Raw genomic sequence first — 16,448 nt, 5'->3', positions numbered from 1 at the left:
ATAAGAAGCAGGAGGAGGAGAGAGTCAAGGTAAGAAGCAGGAGGAGGAGAGAGAGTCAAGGCAAGAAGCAGGAGGAGGAGAGAGTCAAGATAAGAAGCAGGAGGAGGAGAGAGTCAAGATAAGAAGCAGGAGGAGAGAGTAGAGATAAGAAGCAGGAGGAGGAGAGAGTCAAGGTAAGAAGCAGGAGGAGGAGAGAGTCAAGATAAGAAGCAGGAGGAGGAGAGAGTCAAGATAAGAAGCAGGAGGAGTGAGTCAAGGTAAGAAGCAGGAGGAGGAGAGAGTCAAGGTAAGAAGCAGGAGGAGGAGAGAGTCAAGGTAAGAAGCAGGAGGAGGAGAGAGTCAAGATAAGAAGCAGGAGGAGTGAGTCAAGGTAAGAAGCAGGAGGAGGAGAGAGTCAAGATAAGAAGCAGGAGGACAGAGTCAAGATAAGAAGCAGGAGGAGGAGATAGTCAAGGTAAGAAGCAGGAGGAGAGAGTCAAGGCAAGAAGCAGGAGGAGAGAGAGTCAAGGTAAGAAACAGGAGGAAGAGAGTCAAGGTAAGAAACAGGAGGAAGAGAGTCAAGGCAAGAAGCAGGAGGAGGAGAGAGAGTCAAGGTAAGAAGCAGGAGGAAGAGAGAGAGTCAAGGTAAGAAGCAGGAGGAGGAGAGAGTCAAGATAAGAAGCAGGAGGAGGAGAGAGTCAAGGTAAGATGCAGGAGGAGGAGAGAGTCAAGATAAGAAGCAGGAGGAGGAGAGAGTCAAGATAAGAAGCAGGAGGAGAGAGTCAAGATAAGAAGCAGGAGGAGGAGAGAGTCAAGATAAGAAGCAGGAGGAGGAGAGAGAGTCAAGGTAAGAAGCAGTAGGAGGAGAGAGAGTCAAGGCAAGAAGCAGGAGGAGGAGAGAGAGTCAAGGCAAGAAGCAGGAAGAGGAGAGAGAGTCAAGGCAAGAAGCAGGAGGAGGAGAGAGTCAAGGCAAGAAGCAGGAGGAGAGAGAGTCAAGGCAAGAAGCAGGAGGAGGAGAGAGAGTCAAGGCAATAAGCAGGAGGAGAGAGAGTCAAGGCAAGAAGCAGGAAGAGGAGAGAGAGTCAAGGCAAGAAGCAGGAGGTGGAGAGGAGAGAGAGTCATGGCAAGAAGCAGGAGGAGGAGAGTCAAGGCAAGAAGCAGGAGGAGGAGAGTCAAGGCAAGAAGCAGGAGGAGGAGAGAGAGTCAAGGTAAGAAGCAGGAGGTGGAGAGGAGAGAGAGTCAAGGCAAGAAGCAGGAGGAGGAGAGAGAGTCAAGGCAAGAAGCAGGAGGAGGAGAGTCAAGGCAAGAAGCAGGAGGAGGAGAGAGTCAAGGTAAGAAGCAGGAGGTGGAGAGAGGAGAGAGTCATGGCAAGAAGCAGGAGGAGGAGAGAGAGTCAAGGCAAGAAGCAGGAGGAGGAGAGAGTCAAGGCAAGAAGCAGGAGGAGGAGAGAGTCAAGGCAAGAAGCAGGAGGAGGAGAGAGTCAAGGCAAGAAGCAGGAGGAGAGAGAGTCAAGGCGAGAAGCAGGAGGAGGAGAGAGAGTCATGGTAAGAAGCAGGAGGAGAGAGTCAAGATAAGAAGCAGGAGGAGGAGAGAGTCAAGATAAGAAGCAGGAGGAGGAGAGAGTCAAGGTAAGAAGCAGGAGGAGGAGAGAGTCAAGATAAGAAGCAGGAGGAGGAGAAAGTCAAGGTAAGAAGCAGGAGGAGGAGAGAGTCAAGATAAGAAGCAGGAGGAGAGAGTCAAGAAAAGAAGCAGGAGGAGGAGAGAGTCAAGGTAAGAAGCAGGAGGAGGAGAGAGTCATGGTAAGAAGCAGGAGGAGGAGAGAGAGTCAAGGTAAGAAGCAGTAGGAGGAGAGAAAGTCAAGGTAAGAAGCAGGAGGAGAGAGTCAAGGTAAGAAGCAGGAGGAGGAGAGAGTTCTGGTTAAGCTCGACCTTCACCTCAGTGAAGTTGTGGTGAGTATATTTTACTATCTAAATCCTCAGTTGTATTAAATGGTCGAGTTAAACAGCAGATTTCCTCTCTCCGTTTTATATTTCACATTTGTATATGATAAATAATATTATGTTATTAATGAAAGCCTACATTGTGTTTCTATTGCCTAATTATGGGTAAACAAAAATAAGAACCTTTTAATACTGACAATAAAAATAATAATACATTTATCATTTAGATCTTCGGGCTCGGCTGATATAGAGCATTCTCATTGTGAAGGAGGACATCAGACACAGGAGGATGTCAGACACAGGAGGACGTCAGACACAGGACACAGTAACGTTTGAGGCATAGTAGCTTTGGTTGAAAGTAGTTTGTGTCTGTATATTTTGTATTATAATGAGGTGTTTTTGTGCCTCACTGTTGCCATCGTTTGTGCAACTCTCACTTCATAAGAAACGTTTAACCCTGACGCTGTTTCCAAGTGAGTTAATTTTGATTGGCCCCTGGGCTCCATGTCAGAGCACGGCCAAACTCTAAGGTTAGAGTCAGACTCATATTCACAGAGAAGTGAGTCCGATGAGGAAGTGACTCTAGACACCGCAGAACACAAAGACACCAAAGCTACACAGAGCGTGGACATGTGATACACGGCTCTGCAGTTTAGAACCTGACGCACTGAAATGAGACTTTCTTGTCCAGACGTGACTCACAGGTCAAAATACACATGTCCATCACATGAACCATATTTATGTGTAAATGTCTCATGTCACAGTCGATAAGAACGAGCTCAGGAGCAGATGATCCAGATGTGAAGACACAGAGTCATCAAGGACAGAGGGGACAGAGAGGACAGTAGGGACAGAGAGTGCAGAGGAGGCAGTAGGGACAGAGGGGACAGAGGAAACAGGGGGGACAGTGGAGACAGTAGGGACAGAGAGGACAGAGAGGGCAGTAGGGACACAGGAAACAGGGGGGACAGTGGAGACAGAGAGGACAGGAAGGACAGTGGAGACAGAGGACAGGAAGGACAGAGAGGACAGGAAGGACAGGAAGGACAGAGGGGACAGTGGAGACAGAGGGGGCAGTGGGGACAGAGGAGACAGAAGGGACAGTGGAGACAGAGAGGACAGGAAGGACATAGGGGACAGTGGAGGCAGAGAGGACAGGAAGGACAGAGGGGACAGTGGAGACAGAGAGGACAGGAAGGACAGGGAGGACAGGGAGGACAGTGGAGACAGAGGGGGCAGTAGGGACAGAGGAGACAGAAGGGACAGTGGGGACAGCTGTGATGTGTTTATTGTTTGTTCAACTTCAAAATGCTGTGTGTTTTATTACAATTCAACTCATATTCACTGATAAATGAGGCTAATTAGTCCCGCTGTGCAGTGGACCTGGAGTGCGCAGGTCCAAAAGACGCATCTCTACCGCGTTTATTATGAGTAAATATCTCATGTCACAACAAAATCAGGCTAAAAGAAACCGCAGTTTCATTGATAACTTTTCAAATCAAATCAATTTATTTTTCTAAGGCCCAAAATCACAACAACAGTTGCCTCTGAGGGCCACAGGGAGAAATGAATGAAAAATGTCTGTGGTGGCGAGGGAGTCAGACAATGTCTGTGGTGGCGAGGGACGATGTCCCAGGGTCCTCTGTCCTTAGACTCTTCCTTCTCGGCCAGGAAAAACTACAAAAAAACCTCTTTGGGAAAAAAGCGTAGAAACCTGGAGGAGTTCCAGTGAAGGAGAGATCCGACTCTCACAGACGGACAGACGGACACGAGGAGACTGGAGCTGGACCCACTCTTCAGGCAGATGAGGGACCGACTGAGGCGAACTGGACCCACTCTTCAGGCAGATGAGGGACCGACTGAGGCGAACTGGACCCACTCTTCAGGCAGATGAGGGACCGTCTGAGGCGAGCTGGACCCACTCTTCAGGCAGATGAGGGACCGTCTGAGTCGAGCTGGACCCACTCTTCAGGCAGAAGAGGGACCGACTGAGGCGAACTGGACCCACTCTTCAGGCAGATGAGGGACCGACTGAGGCGAACTGGACCCACTCTTCAGGCCTTTTTGTGACCAACTCTTTTTGCCTCCAGTACAAGAAATATGTGATGTCACTGAGAATGCTCCAAACTGTGAATATAAATTAGACTTTGTGATGAAGGACGTGTTTAGTTTTGACACTGATGTCTTCCCATGTCTCTGTTCTTTTCTGACTTTGCTCTCATGTTAAATTATGAAGTTCATTCATTTTCTACGGCTTGTTCCTGGGGGTCGCAGGTGACTGGAGCCTATCCCAGTGACTTTGGGCCTTAAGCAGTGCACACCCTGGACAGGGGCCGGCTCATCACAGGGGCCGGCTCATCACAGGGGCCTGCTCATCACAGGGGCCCGCTCATGATGATGGGTGTGGGGGTTATAGTCGGATTCGACAGGGATTTGGGTAAAATGGGTAAATGCTGCGTTTAAATGGAGTTAATATGTTAACTGAGGTTCATGACAAGGACCACGCCTCCACCTGCATCTTTGGACCACACCTTCATTACCCAGAAGCCTTCTTACACCAGCCTAAAGCCTCAGTCACCGCTCGACTTTGTTCACTTGACTGCCCCTCCCTCCTTCTTGTAATATGCTGTCTTTCAGCATTCAGTCTTGTAGGAGGAGGTCCAGAATCAACTGAGCGGAGACGGAGCCTCATGAATCTCACGTCCCAGACATCGATCTGCAGTTTGAGCCGCCATGAGTCCATCTCACATTAATAATAATGATTTGCATGTGTGTGGTCCTTGCTAATGAATCTTAATCTTTATTCTTTACAGTTACCTGTGTTGTATGTACAATATGATGGTTACAGAATATAAGCAGTGTTCTTGCTGGGCTGAGGTTTGAGGATGGCAGTGGGGCCCCGCCCACGGCACTCGATATGGAAAGCCAATATGATCACACTCCTCTTTTACAAAATAAAGCGGCGCTTTTAACGCCGTGCGCCATAAACAAGCGTCGTAATTTACGCCAGACGGTGCTCCTAAGTGGCGGAGTGTGATCATATTGGGTTCCATACTTTTGGGTACCGTGCGAGCGCCGTGGTGCCTGCACGGCCGAGCGCAGCAGGCGGCGCGAGCGAACAGCACCACAGCACCTGAACGCGCGCGCGCAGCAGCACCCTAAGATGCCCGCGGCGCGCGCATGGTTATTTTAATACCTGGTGGTATCTTTTCAGCATGGCGGGGGCCGGCGGCAGGGGGGCAGGCTCTGTGCAGTGTAAACTGTATCACAGGGGGCACAGGACAGTAGTGTTACCTTTAGAAGCACGTCCACGTAGACGTTATGCTGGGACATGATCTCCCTGATGTCCCACTTGACTCCTGCCATCAGCAGAAGCATCTGCTCATAGTCCAGGGCCTTGGCCGCCACAATCCAGTATATGGGCTTCCTTAGCTCACTGGCCGTGGACACAGTCTGAAGAGGAAGACACAGGTCTTACATCAACTACTGTAGGACACATTTGTATTAAAGTGGTGGAGCTTTGGCTGAGCTGGTGTGAAGTACCTGGGAATAGAACTGTTGCAGGAACGGTTTCTTGGCCGGAGGCATCATTGAGTCCAGATGAGACTGAAGTGTCTCAAACTGCTCTGCCAGAAACACCCTGGAAACATTTAACATACTTTTTATTCAATTACAATTAAATTATTTATTTATAGACCTTTTTTAACCAGGAAAGTTCAACTGAGATTTAGCATCTCTTTTTCAGGGTAGTCCTGGCTCCAGAGGGGAGGAGCCTGTACATGTTTTTGATGGTAGGGTCAAAGGGACAACGCAGAGGAAACCTAAGAACATAAAAACTCTACACAGCACAACAGACGTTTCTGCAGTGAATTCATACAAGGACCTGGTGTTCATCTGAACCACAAACTGGACTGGACTCATAACACAGACTGAACAGGAAGAGCCAGAGTGGCTCTACCTCTTGAGGAGACTCAGGTCTTTTGGAGTGACAGGGCCACTCCTGACAGGGCCACTCCTGACAGGGCCGCTCGTGAAGACCTTCTCTGACTCTGTGGTGCATCAGCTCCTGTAGGTGTGGTCATCACAGAGAGGGAGAGGAAGAAGCTGCCTGGACTGTCCTCTGGACTCTGAGCAGGAGGTGGGGGACAGAAGGGTCCTGGCTAAACTCACATCTATGCTGGACCATGAGTGTCGCCCACTGCAGGACACTCTGTCTGTCCCCTGCAGGACACTCTGTCCACTGCAGGACACTCTGTCCAATGCAGGACACTCTGTCCAATGCAGGACACTCTGTCCACTGCAGGACACTCTGTCCTCTCTGGAGAGCAGCTTCAGTGACTGATCCACCCTCTGTGTGAAGGAGACGTTACACATTCTGTCCTTCTGCTGCTGTCACACTCTACAACAAACACTGACATACCCATGTGCAATACTGACATACCCATGTGTAATACTGTCATACCCATGTGCAATACTGTCATACCCATGTGCAACACTGTCATAACCATGTGCAATACTGACAACCATGTGCAATACTGACATACCCATGTGCAATACTGACATAACCATGTGCAATACTGTCATACCCATGTGCAATACTGTCATACCCATGTGCAACACTGTCATACCCATGTGCAACACTGTCATACCCATGTGCAATACTGACATAACCATGTGCAACACTGTCATACCCATGTGCAATACTGTCATACCCATGTGCAACACTGTCATACCCATGTGCAATACTGACATAACCATGTGCAACACTGTCATACCCATGTGCAATACTGTCATACCCATGTGCAACACTGTCATACCCATGTGCAACACTGTCATACCCATGTGCAATACTGTCATACCCATGTGCAATACTGTCATACCCATGTGCAATACCGTCATACCCATGTGCAATACTGTCATACCCATGTGCAATACTGTCATACCCATGTGCAATACTGACATAACCATGTGCAATACTGTCATACCCATGTGCAATACCGTCATACCCATGTGCAATACTGTCATAACCATGTGCAATACTGTCATACCCATGTGCAATACTGATATAACCATGTGCAATACTGTCATACCCATGTGCAATACCGTCATACCCATGTGCAATACTGTCATAACCATGTGCAATACTGTCATACCCATGTGCAATACTGTCATACCCATGTGCAATACTGACATAACCATGTGCAATACTGACATACTCATGTGCAACACTGTCATACCCATGTCCAACACTGTCATACCCATGTGCAATACTGTCATACCCATGTGCAATACTGTCATACCCATGTGCAATACTGTCATACCCATGTGCAATACTGACATAACCATGTGCAATACCTTCATACCCATGTGCAATACTGACAACCATGTGCAATACTGTCATACCCATGTGCAATACTGACATAACCATGTGCAATACTGACATAACCATGTGCAATACTGTCATACCCATGTGCAATACTGTAACTCTAACCCTGTAATTGAATAAACGTAAGATGGAAACATTAAATGCAGTCGTGGAACATTCCAGGCAAAGCAATAACATCTCCACAGAGACAAGTCGTGATTTTACAGAGCATCTTGAATATGAAGAGGATTTGTCTTTTCCTATTCTGCTCAAAAGGCTCCATAAAAGTCTGCAGATTTTAAATGAAATAAGGAACTATTTTACAACATTTGGCAGGCGCTCTTTGGCAGGCGCTCTTTGGCAGGCGCTCCTTTGCAGATACTCACAGAGACTCTGTGGCCACCACACGCTGGGCCAGGCCAAACAGAGCGCTGGTGTTGCTGAGGTCCACCAGCTGGCTCAGGTGAGGGCTGGGCACCTTCTCCTTCCTCTCCTCAGACTGGACATGGACCGCTGCAGCCTCAGCACTTTCCTGAAACACAACAGCATTAACAGCTTCACAGATGAGCTGACGTCAGTGTTCCTGCTCAGTCACTATGGAAACTAGAGGTGGGACAAGCCCTAAATCCTCAGAGACAAAAAAGACACACCGAGTACCCAAGAACACCACAAAAAAACACATTATAATATATATATAATTTCTCTTTTTTTCAACGCGCTCTCCTATGTACAGCATTACATATACCGTATTTTCTGGACTATAAGTCGCACCAGCCAAAATATGCATAATAGAGAAGAAAAGAAACATATATAAGTTGCCCTGGAGTATGAAATGCAGTTGCAAGTGTGAAAATAACAAATAATATAAAAGTATAAGTCGCACCCCGACCGAAACTATGAAAAAAGTCCGGAGAGTCCGTAAAATAGTACATTCAGTGAAGGTTTTCTTGTTAAATTATTATTAGGATGATTTAACTACAGATTGGTGGCAATGAAAATGTATTCCTAAATAATCTCCAGAGGGATAATATTTTTTGGCATTTTGTTCCTGTAAGATCTTGTGATTGTGCAGCTGAGCAGGTGAAGGTCACATATAAAGCAACACTTTAGCAGGCGAGCGCTGCATGGCTCAGAAGAGGAACCCTGCAGCTGTTCATTCATATTCACAAAGAACAACCACAGGAGGTAAACTGTAATTCATATTTATGATAGAAACTCAAATGAACTTTTGCAAAGACGTGACTTGATTGTCTTTTAGAGTTTATCAAATACAATTTATGCATAATACCAAGCAAATCAAAACAAGTAATCGTTTCATCAAACGCATAGACTTTTCTATACTTTTCTCTATAAATGTACATCTTTGAACAAGGAGTCATTTCTGCTCCGCTCGGTCCAGCACATGTGCTCCATGTCAGCAACCTGTGGTGCTGCGAGTTTGAATGTGGTTCTCAACAGTTAGCTGCAATGTCCTAATCCAGTCTCATCCCATTTCATGCTCTAGTGTTCAGTCTAATAAAGCTTAAGGACCAAAAGAATCGTACAGAAAAACAAAGTGATTCATATAAATCAAATGTTTGTGGACACAGTGATGAAATGTGCCAGGAGGATGTGAGAAGGAGATATAGGAGTGATGACGGGGACATTAACACAAGCTGATCTCCTGCACAGCCACGCGGGACTCGCACTCCATTAGTTTACTCTGCGTTTGCCTCAAACCGCAGCAGAGTGAAACCAGAAGAACAAAGCCACAAGGATTCAGCGCCCAAATGAAATGCAACATGCAATTAACTTTGTAATGTGTTTCCTAATGAGGTCTGTGCAGCAGCACCAGAGGAGCTGGAGCCTCTGTATTCAGACACGGCACAAATGTGAGCATGACGTCCAAACCATAAGACTGAGATCTGTGGAATGTGGAGACGAGTCAATCAGAAGGTTCTTCAGGGGATTTGACTTGTAAGAATACCAACTACAATCCCCTGGTTCCAATTTAGTCAGAGGAACCCTGCAGTCACACAGCTCACATTCAGAGAGGCGGCTTGTGCATTGAAGATAAAAGAGGCGTGTAACTGGCTTTAACATTTTAATCTGGATTGTGTGCTGTGTTTACGTTTAATTAGTAAGTGCAAAGCCTTCTAGGATAGACATCTGAAAATAACTGAAAAGGGATTTAAGAACAAAGACTTTATCAGCTGCTACATAAATTAAGTGTTTCATTTCCAAACCACATCGGCAATAGAGTCCTGGTCCTCACCAACTACAGGCCCAGAGCCACTCACGCTGCGGACGACTGGACACTGGCTGACCAGCTTTATTCAAGATTAGAAACTTTACCCCCTTCACCCCCAAATACTTCCTGTCTCTAAGTCCTCGTGTTTTTCAGTGGTTGTAATGGTGACTTTTTCAGGTGTTTGAATGCAGGTTGGCATGTGACACAGCTGTGTACTGTAGTACTGTGATCACTGCTGTGACTGAGGGGATGAGCCATGACCATTTCACATTCCTCATTATCTTTATTAGTGTGCGGCATCATTCATGAAGGTCAATCAATACTACCAACATTTTAGTAATTTGAATATTACATTTTTTTTGTCTTAGATCTCTGAATTGGAATCCTGCTGAACTCTCAGAGAGGCTTTACCTGTGGAGCTTCTCTTATCACATGGTGTATTTGTGGGCTCTTTACAGGTCTGTTTACTGTAATTGTCCCTGCAGCATTAGTGAGGAGGTTAATTGGGGGTGCTAATGTAGTGTCCATCCTGAGCCCACCATAATGGCCTGGTAATGGATCCAGCAGCCACAGGCCGGTGAGGGCCAATGAGGGCCGGCACGGATGTGCTCAGATGCACAGGCAACAAAATGACATCAAATGTGAGAACAGACTCACCATATCAATGAGGCTTTCCTGGATCCGGTTCAACGTGCTGCGAAGTCTACTGCTGATCAGGCCCAGCCCCGACGCTTCATACTGCAACATTTACACACATTACACACACTTTACACACACACATTATACACACTTTACACACATGATCACTTAGAGTGGTTAGGATTAGTTCATTGGGAGACTTTCTTACATCAGGAGTGGGTTTCCCTCATGCCACTGCTGTAGACTGAACCATGAGCTGGTACTGGAGAGACCTCTAAAACACTTCAAACTACTCCATACTGCCACGCCTCTCACCTCAGAGAGCTCATGTCAGAGGACAGAGAATCCTACTAAACAAACACATTGTCACAGACAGAGCTGTGTGTGTGTGTGTGTGTGTGTGTGTACTTCAGGCTCATAGAAAAGCAATGGGAATGACTTCGTCACTATGGAAAAAGCCATAGGAAAACTGTTTCCAAAGGGCGGTTTCTCCACCGCCCTTTTGAGCGCAGTGGTTACGCCACGGAGCTACGCTGTTTACGCTGGAGACACAGACATGTGCGCAAATGTGTACAACCTTTGTGTACAAAAGTACGTCCAAAATGATTCAGAATGAGCTCCTCGACTGTTTGCTGCCTGTGAATGACCCAAGTGGAGGAGTTAGAGTATCTGTGTCTTGTTCACGAGTGAGGGAAGGATGGAATGTGAGATTGACAGTTCGATAGAGCCCAGTCTGCAGTGATGCAGTCGCTGCATCGACTGTTGTGGTGAAGAAGGAGCTGATGAATCGAAGGACAAAGCTCTGGATTTACCGGTCACTCTACGTTCTGACCTCACCTATGGTCATGAGCTTTGGGTAATGACCGGAAGGACAAGATCACGGATACAAGCGGTCGAAATGAGTTTCCTCCGCCGGGTGGTTGGGCGCTCCCTTGCTCCCTTAGAGATAGAGGGAGGAGCTCAGTCACACGGGGGGAGCTCGGAGTAGAGCCGCTGCTCCTCCAGCTGAGGTGGCTCGGGCATCTGTTCCGGAGCCTCCTGGGCCCCTTCCTGGGGAGGTGTTTCGGGCATGTCCCACCGGGAAGAGGCCCCGGGGAAGACCCAGGACACGCTGGAGAGACTATGTCTCTGGGCTGGCCTGGGAACGCCTCGGGATCCCCCCGGAGGAGTTAGAGGAAGTGTCTGGGGAGCTGGAAGTCTGGGAGTCTGCCCCTGTGACCCAGCCCCGGATAAGCGGAAGAAGATGGATGGAAAAAGTGGTTATGTACCACATCCTTCAAACATGCTGTCAATAAACCAGTTTAGAAAAAGCCTAATCTAGATCCTGACCTATTGGTAAAATACAGAACTATTTCATATCGCCGCTTTGTCTCTAAAATCCTTGAAAGAGTTGTAGTTAAACAATAACTACAACTTCAGAAAATCTTGGATTGACAGATCGAGTAGTGAATCCGCTTCGTAGTATGACTTATGTCTGGTTTAGTCTCGCCATAAGACAAACGTGTCCTGGGTAAGTTCAACCTGCCCCAGGACAGACAAAAGCACCAACTAAACAACAATAGTAAAAAAGAAGATGTCGTTATTTCAAGGCAAATTTGAACGGGTGAGTTTTCAGGGAGTTTTTGAAGATGGTGCGTGTGGATGAGTTGAAAACAGATGGAGTGACAGGTACTGCACTGCTGCTCTGGCCGAGGACTGTACACGAGCTCATCTAAATGTGCAACTATTTATCTCTAGAATATGAATGCAAATGGGGAAGTCAAATGTCTTCTTCTCAATGGGACGAGGGCACAGAGCCGTGCCCCGGGCGACCTGGCACCATATGAACCCTTTTAAACATTCACAAGGAACATTAGCATTTTCAGAGCAAGAGCAGGAGCTGGGAGTGGAACAGTCATGAGTCGGGCTCATATAGTGCCATTTGTGGAGACAGAGAGGCAAAATGAGGTGAGCCATTTGTAAAAATATATTGTAATTTATGTGATAAATATTGAGCTTTTGAGTTGTTTTATTATGAAAATTGCAGCTTTATGACCTGGACTGGTCCTGGTTTATATGATCTCATTCTGGTGACCTTGACCTTTGGAAAGACCGATCTATTTAAATGGATAATTAAGTGGAATCACTCACATATTTAAGTGTAGTCCTTTGTAACGATCTATAAACAATATTGTAACAATAAACCCCTCTCTTTACTGCTATAAAGAAATACACTCTTAGCCCATATTTGACTCAAAGTCAATGCATTGAAACTATAACAATGAATGTTTTGTCCAGAATTCTCTTCCAATTTCCATCCACAACAGGCTGAGGATTTGTATGGCAGATGACAAATGGTTGAGTCATTTGAGGATGTTAAGAATCCCTGGGTAAAATCTGTTCTTACGACCTAGAAGGAGCTGATCAAAACATGCAAACTACGACCAAGACCAAACAGAACTGACCCGAGAGTCGGAGTCTGGATGACAAAAGGGAACGTTTTTCACCAGATTGTAAAAGATAATCACAGGAAAAGCTTTGATAAGTTGAGAAGGAGAAACAGGACTTTTATAAGTACTTACAGATAAGGAGTTACTAAAACCAAGACATTAAACAAATTAATGACCATTATAAACCGCTAAACGAAATGATCAAGAGGGTTTATAAATCAGAACTTTAAGAGGAATAATCTGGAGGGCAACTCTACTAAAGATATTAAAAATGGGAAAGAGAAGCTTGTCTTGCTTTGTCAGACGACGAGTGGAACAGTGAGAGTACATCCAGTATTATTATTGAAGGAAATGTTACACACAATGTTTAAGTGACAATTATTCACAAGGAAATACTGTTGGAGAAACTGTGGCAGGAGGAAAAGCACTTCACTGCACAAAATATTGGACTGAAATGTATTTATTTAATTAGAAAAGGGACAGTGAAAATATGACAGATTTGTAAAGATCCCAGATGTTTCCATCTGTTGTCTGGACTGACATAGCAACAGACATTATTATTAGTTTGATTATACATTTTAATTGACTGTATTTATTATTTTATTGTCAATTGCTTTATGATGCACCTTAATCCAGGGGACACCTGTGGGGACACCTGTGGGGACACCTGTGGGGACACCTGTGGGGACACCTGTGAGGACACCTGTGGGGACACCTGTGGGGACACCTGTGGGGACACCTGTGAGGACACATTTCTCCCTGTGGCCCTCAGAGGCAACTGTTGTGATTTTGGGCCTTACAAAAATAAATTGATTTGATTTGACACCTGTGGGGACACCTGTGGGGACACCTGTGGGGACACCTGTGGGGACAAAGGGGCCGCCTCTGATTCTCGTGTGCAGATGTAAAGAAAGCACATTTGACACGTGGGGCGGGGCAAGTGACAGGAAGATGGAGTCAGGTAAAAGGATGAATTATGGGATCATCCACATCATCTGGAGTTTGAGGAGATTAAGTTTAGATTAAAAGTCTTTATATCTTATCTTTAAGAAATCATTAATAAAAGCCATTTTTACTTTGCTTTTGGAAAGACCAAATAAAATCAAGTTCGAAGCAGAGAAATAAGGGGTCAGCAGAGTACTCTGGGCAGTGACTAAAACAAATCCCAGAAAAGTGCAGTGCTAGGAACAATTGCCCAGCATACTGTCCAGAACCCTGAGCGTGCTGACCTCCGGTGTATTGCTGACCTCCGGTGTATTGCTGACCTCCCGTGTATTGACCACGAGTGAAGACGTACCGTGTCATTGCAGCCGAAGAAGGTGTAGACGGCGAAGAGGTAATAGTCAAAGAGCTGGGACACACAGTGGATGACGTCAAACGCAATGGGCTTCAGGATGTTCATCATCTGCATGTACTTCCCTGAGAGGACACAACACAGACATGAGCACTGACCTGAGCACTGACCTGAGCACTGACCTGAGCACTGACCTGAGCACTGACATGAGCACTGACATGAGCACTGACCTGAGCACTGACCTGAGCACTGACCTGAGCACTGACATGAGCACTGACCTGAGCACTGACCTGAGCACTGACCTGAGCACTGACCTGAGCACTGACATGAGCACTGACATGAGCACTGACATGAGCACTGACCTGAGCACTGACCTCCACCTGGAGGTTTTGATCCCCATGGGGACATGTATTGTGCACTTGACCTTCAATACCACTGGAGAAAACTGTCAGTCGTGTTTTCAATTACTGTGAATATTTATGGCCACAGCAGGTCATTTGTGGGGTTCTCTCAGAGTGCAACTGGAGGCGCACACGGCATGAGCACTTTCCTGTGATGCAGATTGGCTCGTGCGCAGGAGATACTGAGTTGAACACATGGTTTTTGTGTTTTCCCTGACGCACAGACGGCCTGGCAGCCATTAATGCAGGAAAATATCTGCTTTTGATGAGTAAAATAGGCGTCTTTAGAGATAATATCCTGGAGAAGAATCTAAACTTTATGGAGCTGATCTCTCTCTCTTTGTCTAACTACTTACGCTGACTGTAGCTCGCACTAGTGTGGCCTTTATGTCATTATAACCACACACACACAGACAGGGACAGAGACAGGGACAGAGACAGAGACAGGGACAGAGACGGGGACAGAGACGGGGACAGAGACGGGGACAGAGACAGTGTGATAAAATGTGAATATATGATTATATTTCTGTCATGTATTTTATCTGCATAATAGTGATATTTTATCTGCATCATTAGTCTAAGAGAAGAACGGGTGTGTGACAAACTGCATTTGTGAAGGGGTCGTAAAGATGGGCCAAAGAATGTTACCCGAGGGGGGGTGACAGCCCAGAGGAGTTTGGGTAATGTTTACCCAAGGCTTGATCTCTACGGAAAAATACCAAGTGCCTTTATGTGAAGCTGACCAATGAGAAATGTGACCCGCCTATTCCAGAATATCTAATAAAACCAACCAGCATGAGAAAAAACGAGGTGAGACGCAGGAGGGTCAGCCAGGCTCCTTACAAAGGCCTGGCTGACACAGCCCAGCGTTTTCTCCCAAGCTTGCCATACAAATGTCTGATATTTCTGTGTCGTTTCATATTCTAAGTTGAATTGTGTTCTCGATGTGTTACGGAATAGCATCGGTGTTTGTCTAATTCCATGACAGACAGGGACAGAGACAGAGACAGGGACAGAGACAGAGACAGGGACAGGGACAGACAGACACACAAAACGTGACCACGAAAACGTTCTTTTTTTTTCAGCGTGACAACACGACTCAAACTTGGGAGAACACACAAACTCTGGAGGAAAGGTAAATCGTGGTACAACATGAAGGTTCTGTGTGTCGGCCTTAAGGGCAGAAGTGAGAGACTCACCCAGTAAACGGATGACGTTGAGCGTGGTGTTGGTGAGGATGGGCACGTTAGCCTTGTTCAGGTTGTAATCCGACCTCTTCCTGCTCCGGATGGTTTCCCGGGAGACGCTGTGCAGAGATCAAAGGTCATTTGCATGAGAAATGTGTCTGGCCAATAATCTGTGCTAACTACACTAATCCTGAGCCCCGAGCCAGCGCAGACACATGTAATTACTGAATCCAAAGCCATTTGCAAAGGGCTGCAAAGAGCGGAGAAGCGTCATACGGACAGGTCAGTGATCCGCTTGACCCACAGTAATGTAGCATTAACATTCTGACACGGAGCAGGACATGTCCCAGAAGAAAGACACTTTATTATATTACATATCATATAATCACATCGTGTACAACAACCTACAGCAGTGTCCTGCAGCAGTGTCCTGCAGCAGTGTCCTGCAGCAGTGTCCTGCAGCAGTGTCCTGCAGCAGTGTCCTGCAGCAGTGTCCTGCAGCAGTGTCCTGCAGCAGTGTCCTGCAGCAGTGTCCTGCAGCAGAGTCATGCAGCAGAGTCATGCCGAGTCCTGCAGGACTCTGCAGGACAAATTCTTTTGCGTTGTGTCCGGTCATGTCCCGCCCTGTGGAGCTTGAGCATGGCCTGTGTACCTCTTGAGTGGAGTGTCCCCGGTCTTCTCGTCCACGTAGTCCTGTTTCAGCTCATCTGGGACGTCACTGTCACTGTCATACTCCTGGTACACACTCTTCTCCAGCTCGTCCGACTCGTACTGCAGCAGCAACACAACCACAAACACTCAATACAACAGAGTGTGCAACACATCCAAGCTAAAAGTCAGATCTAGAATAGTTGTAGAAGTGGGTGTGTCGTGTGTTGTGTGTGTGATTGTTGGTGGCCAAAGGGGCCAATGGTGTAGATTGGCAGCCTCACTTCTTTCAGTCTGGCCCAGGGCAGTTGTGGCTACAGTAGTAGCTTACAACCA

General features: G+C 46.7%; 1 protein-coding gene across 1 annotated transcript in view; it reads right to left on the bottom strand.

The window, feature by feature from the left end:
• Positions 1–16,448, bottom strand: part of vps50 (VPS50 EARP/GARPII complex subunit) — a 79,209-nt gene that overhangs the window by 8,126 nt on the left and 54,635 nt on the right. Inside the window, exons 19-25 of the mRNA XM_072447292.1 lie at positions 16,117–16,235; positions 15,477–15,583; positions 13,880–14,001; positions 10,172–10,252; positions 7,671–7,816; positions 5,463–5,559; positions 5,214–5,372 (exon numbers count right to left, since the gene is read on the bottom strand). Of these exons, the coding sequence (XP_072303393.1) occupies positions 5,214–5,372; positions 5,463–5,559; positions 7,671–7,816; positions 10,172–10,252; positions 13,880–14,001; positions 15,477–15,583; positions 16,117–16,235 (831 nt within the window). The remainder of the gene's footprint in view (positions 1–5,213; positions 5,373–5,462; positions 5,560–7,670; positions 7,817–10,171; positions 10,253–13,879; positions 14,002–15,476; positions 15,584–16,116; positions 16,236–16,448) is intronic.

The sequence above is a fragment of the Eucyclogobius newberryi genome, unplaced genomic scaffold (assembly GCF_026437365.1).
Source record: "Eucyclogobius newberryi isolate DKJ021-1_F unplaced genomic scaffold, fEucNew1.0.hap1 SCAF_16, whole genome shotgun sequence".
Lineage (NCBI taxonomy): Eukaryota > Metazoa > Chordata > Actinopteri > Gobiiformes > Gobiidae > Eucyclogobius > Eucyclogobius newberryi.
The sequence above is the reverse complement of the archived record's forward strand: the minus strand, read 5'-3'. Positions and strand labels throughout refer to the sequence as shown.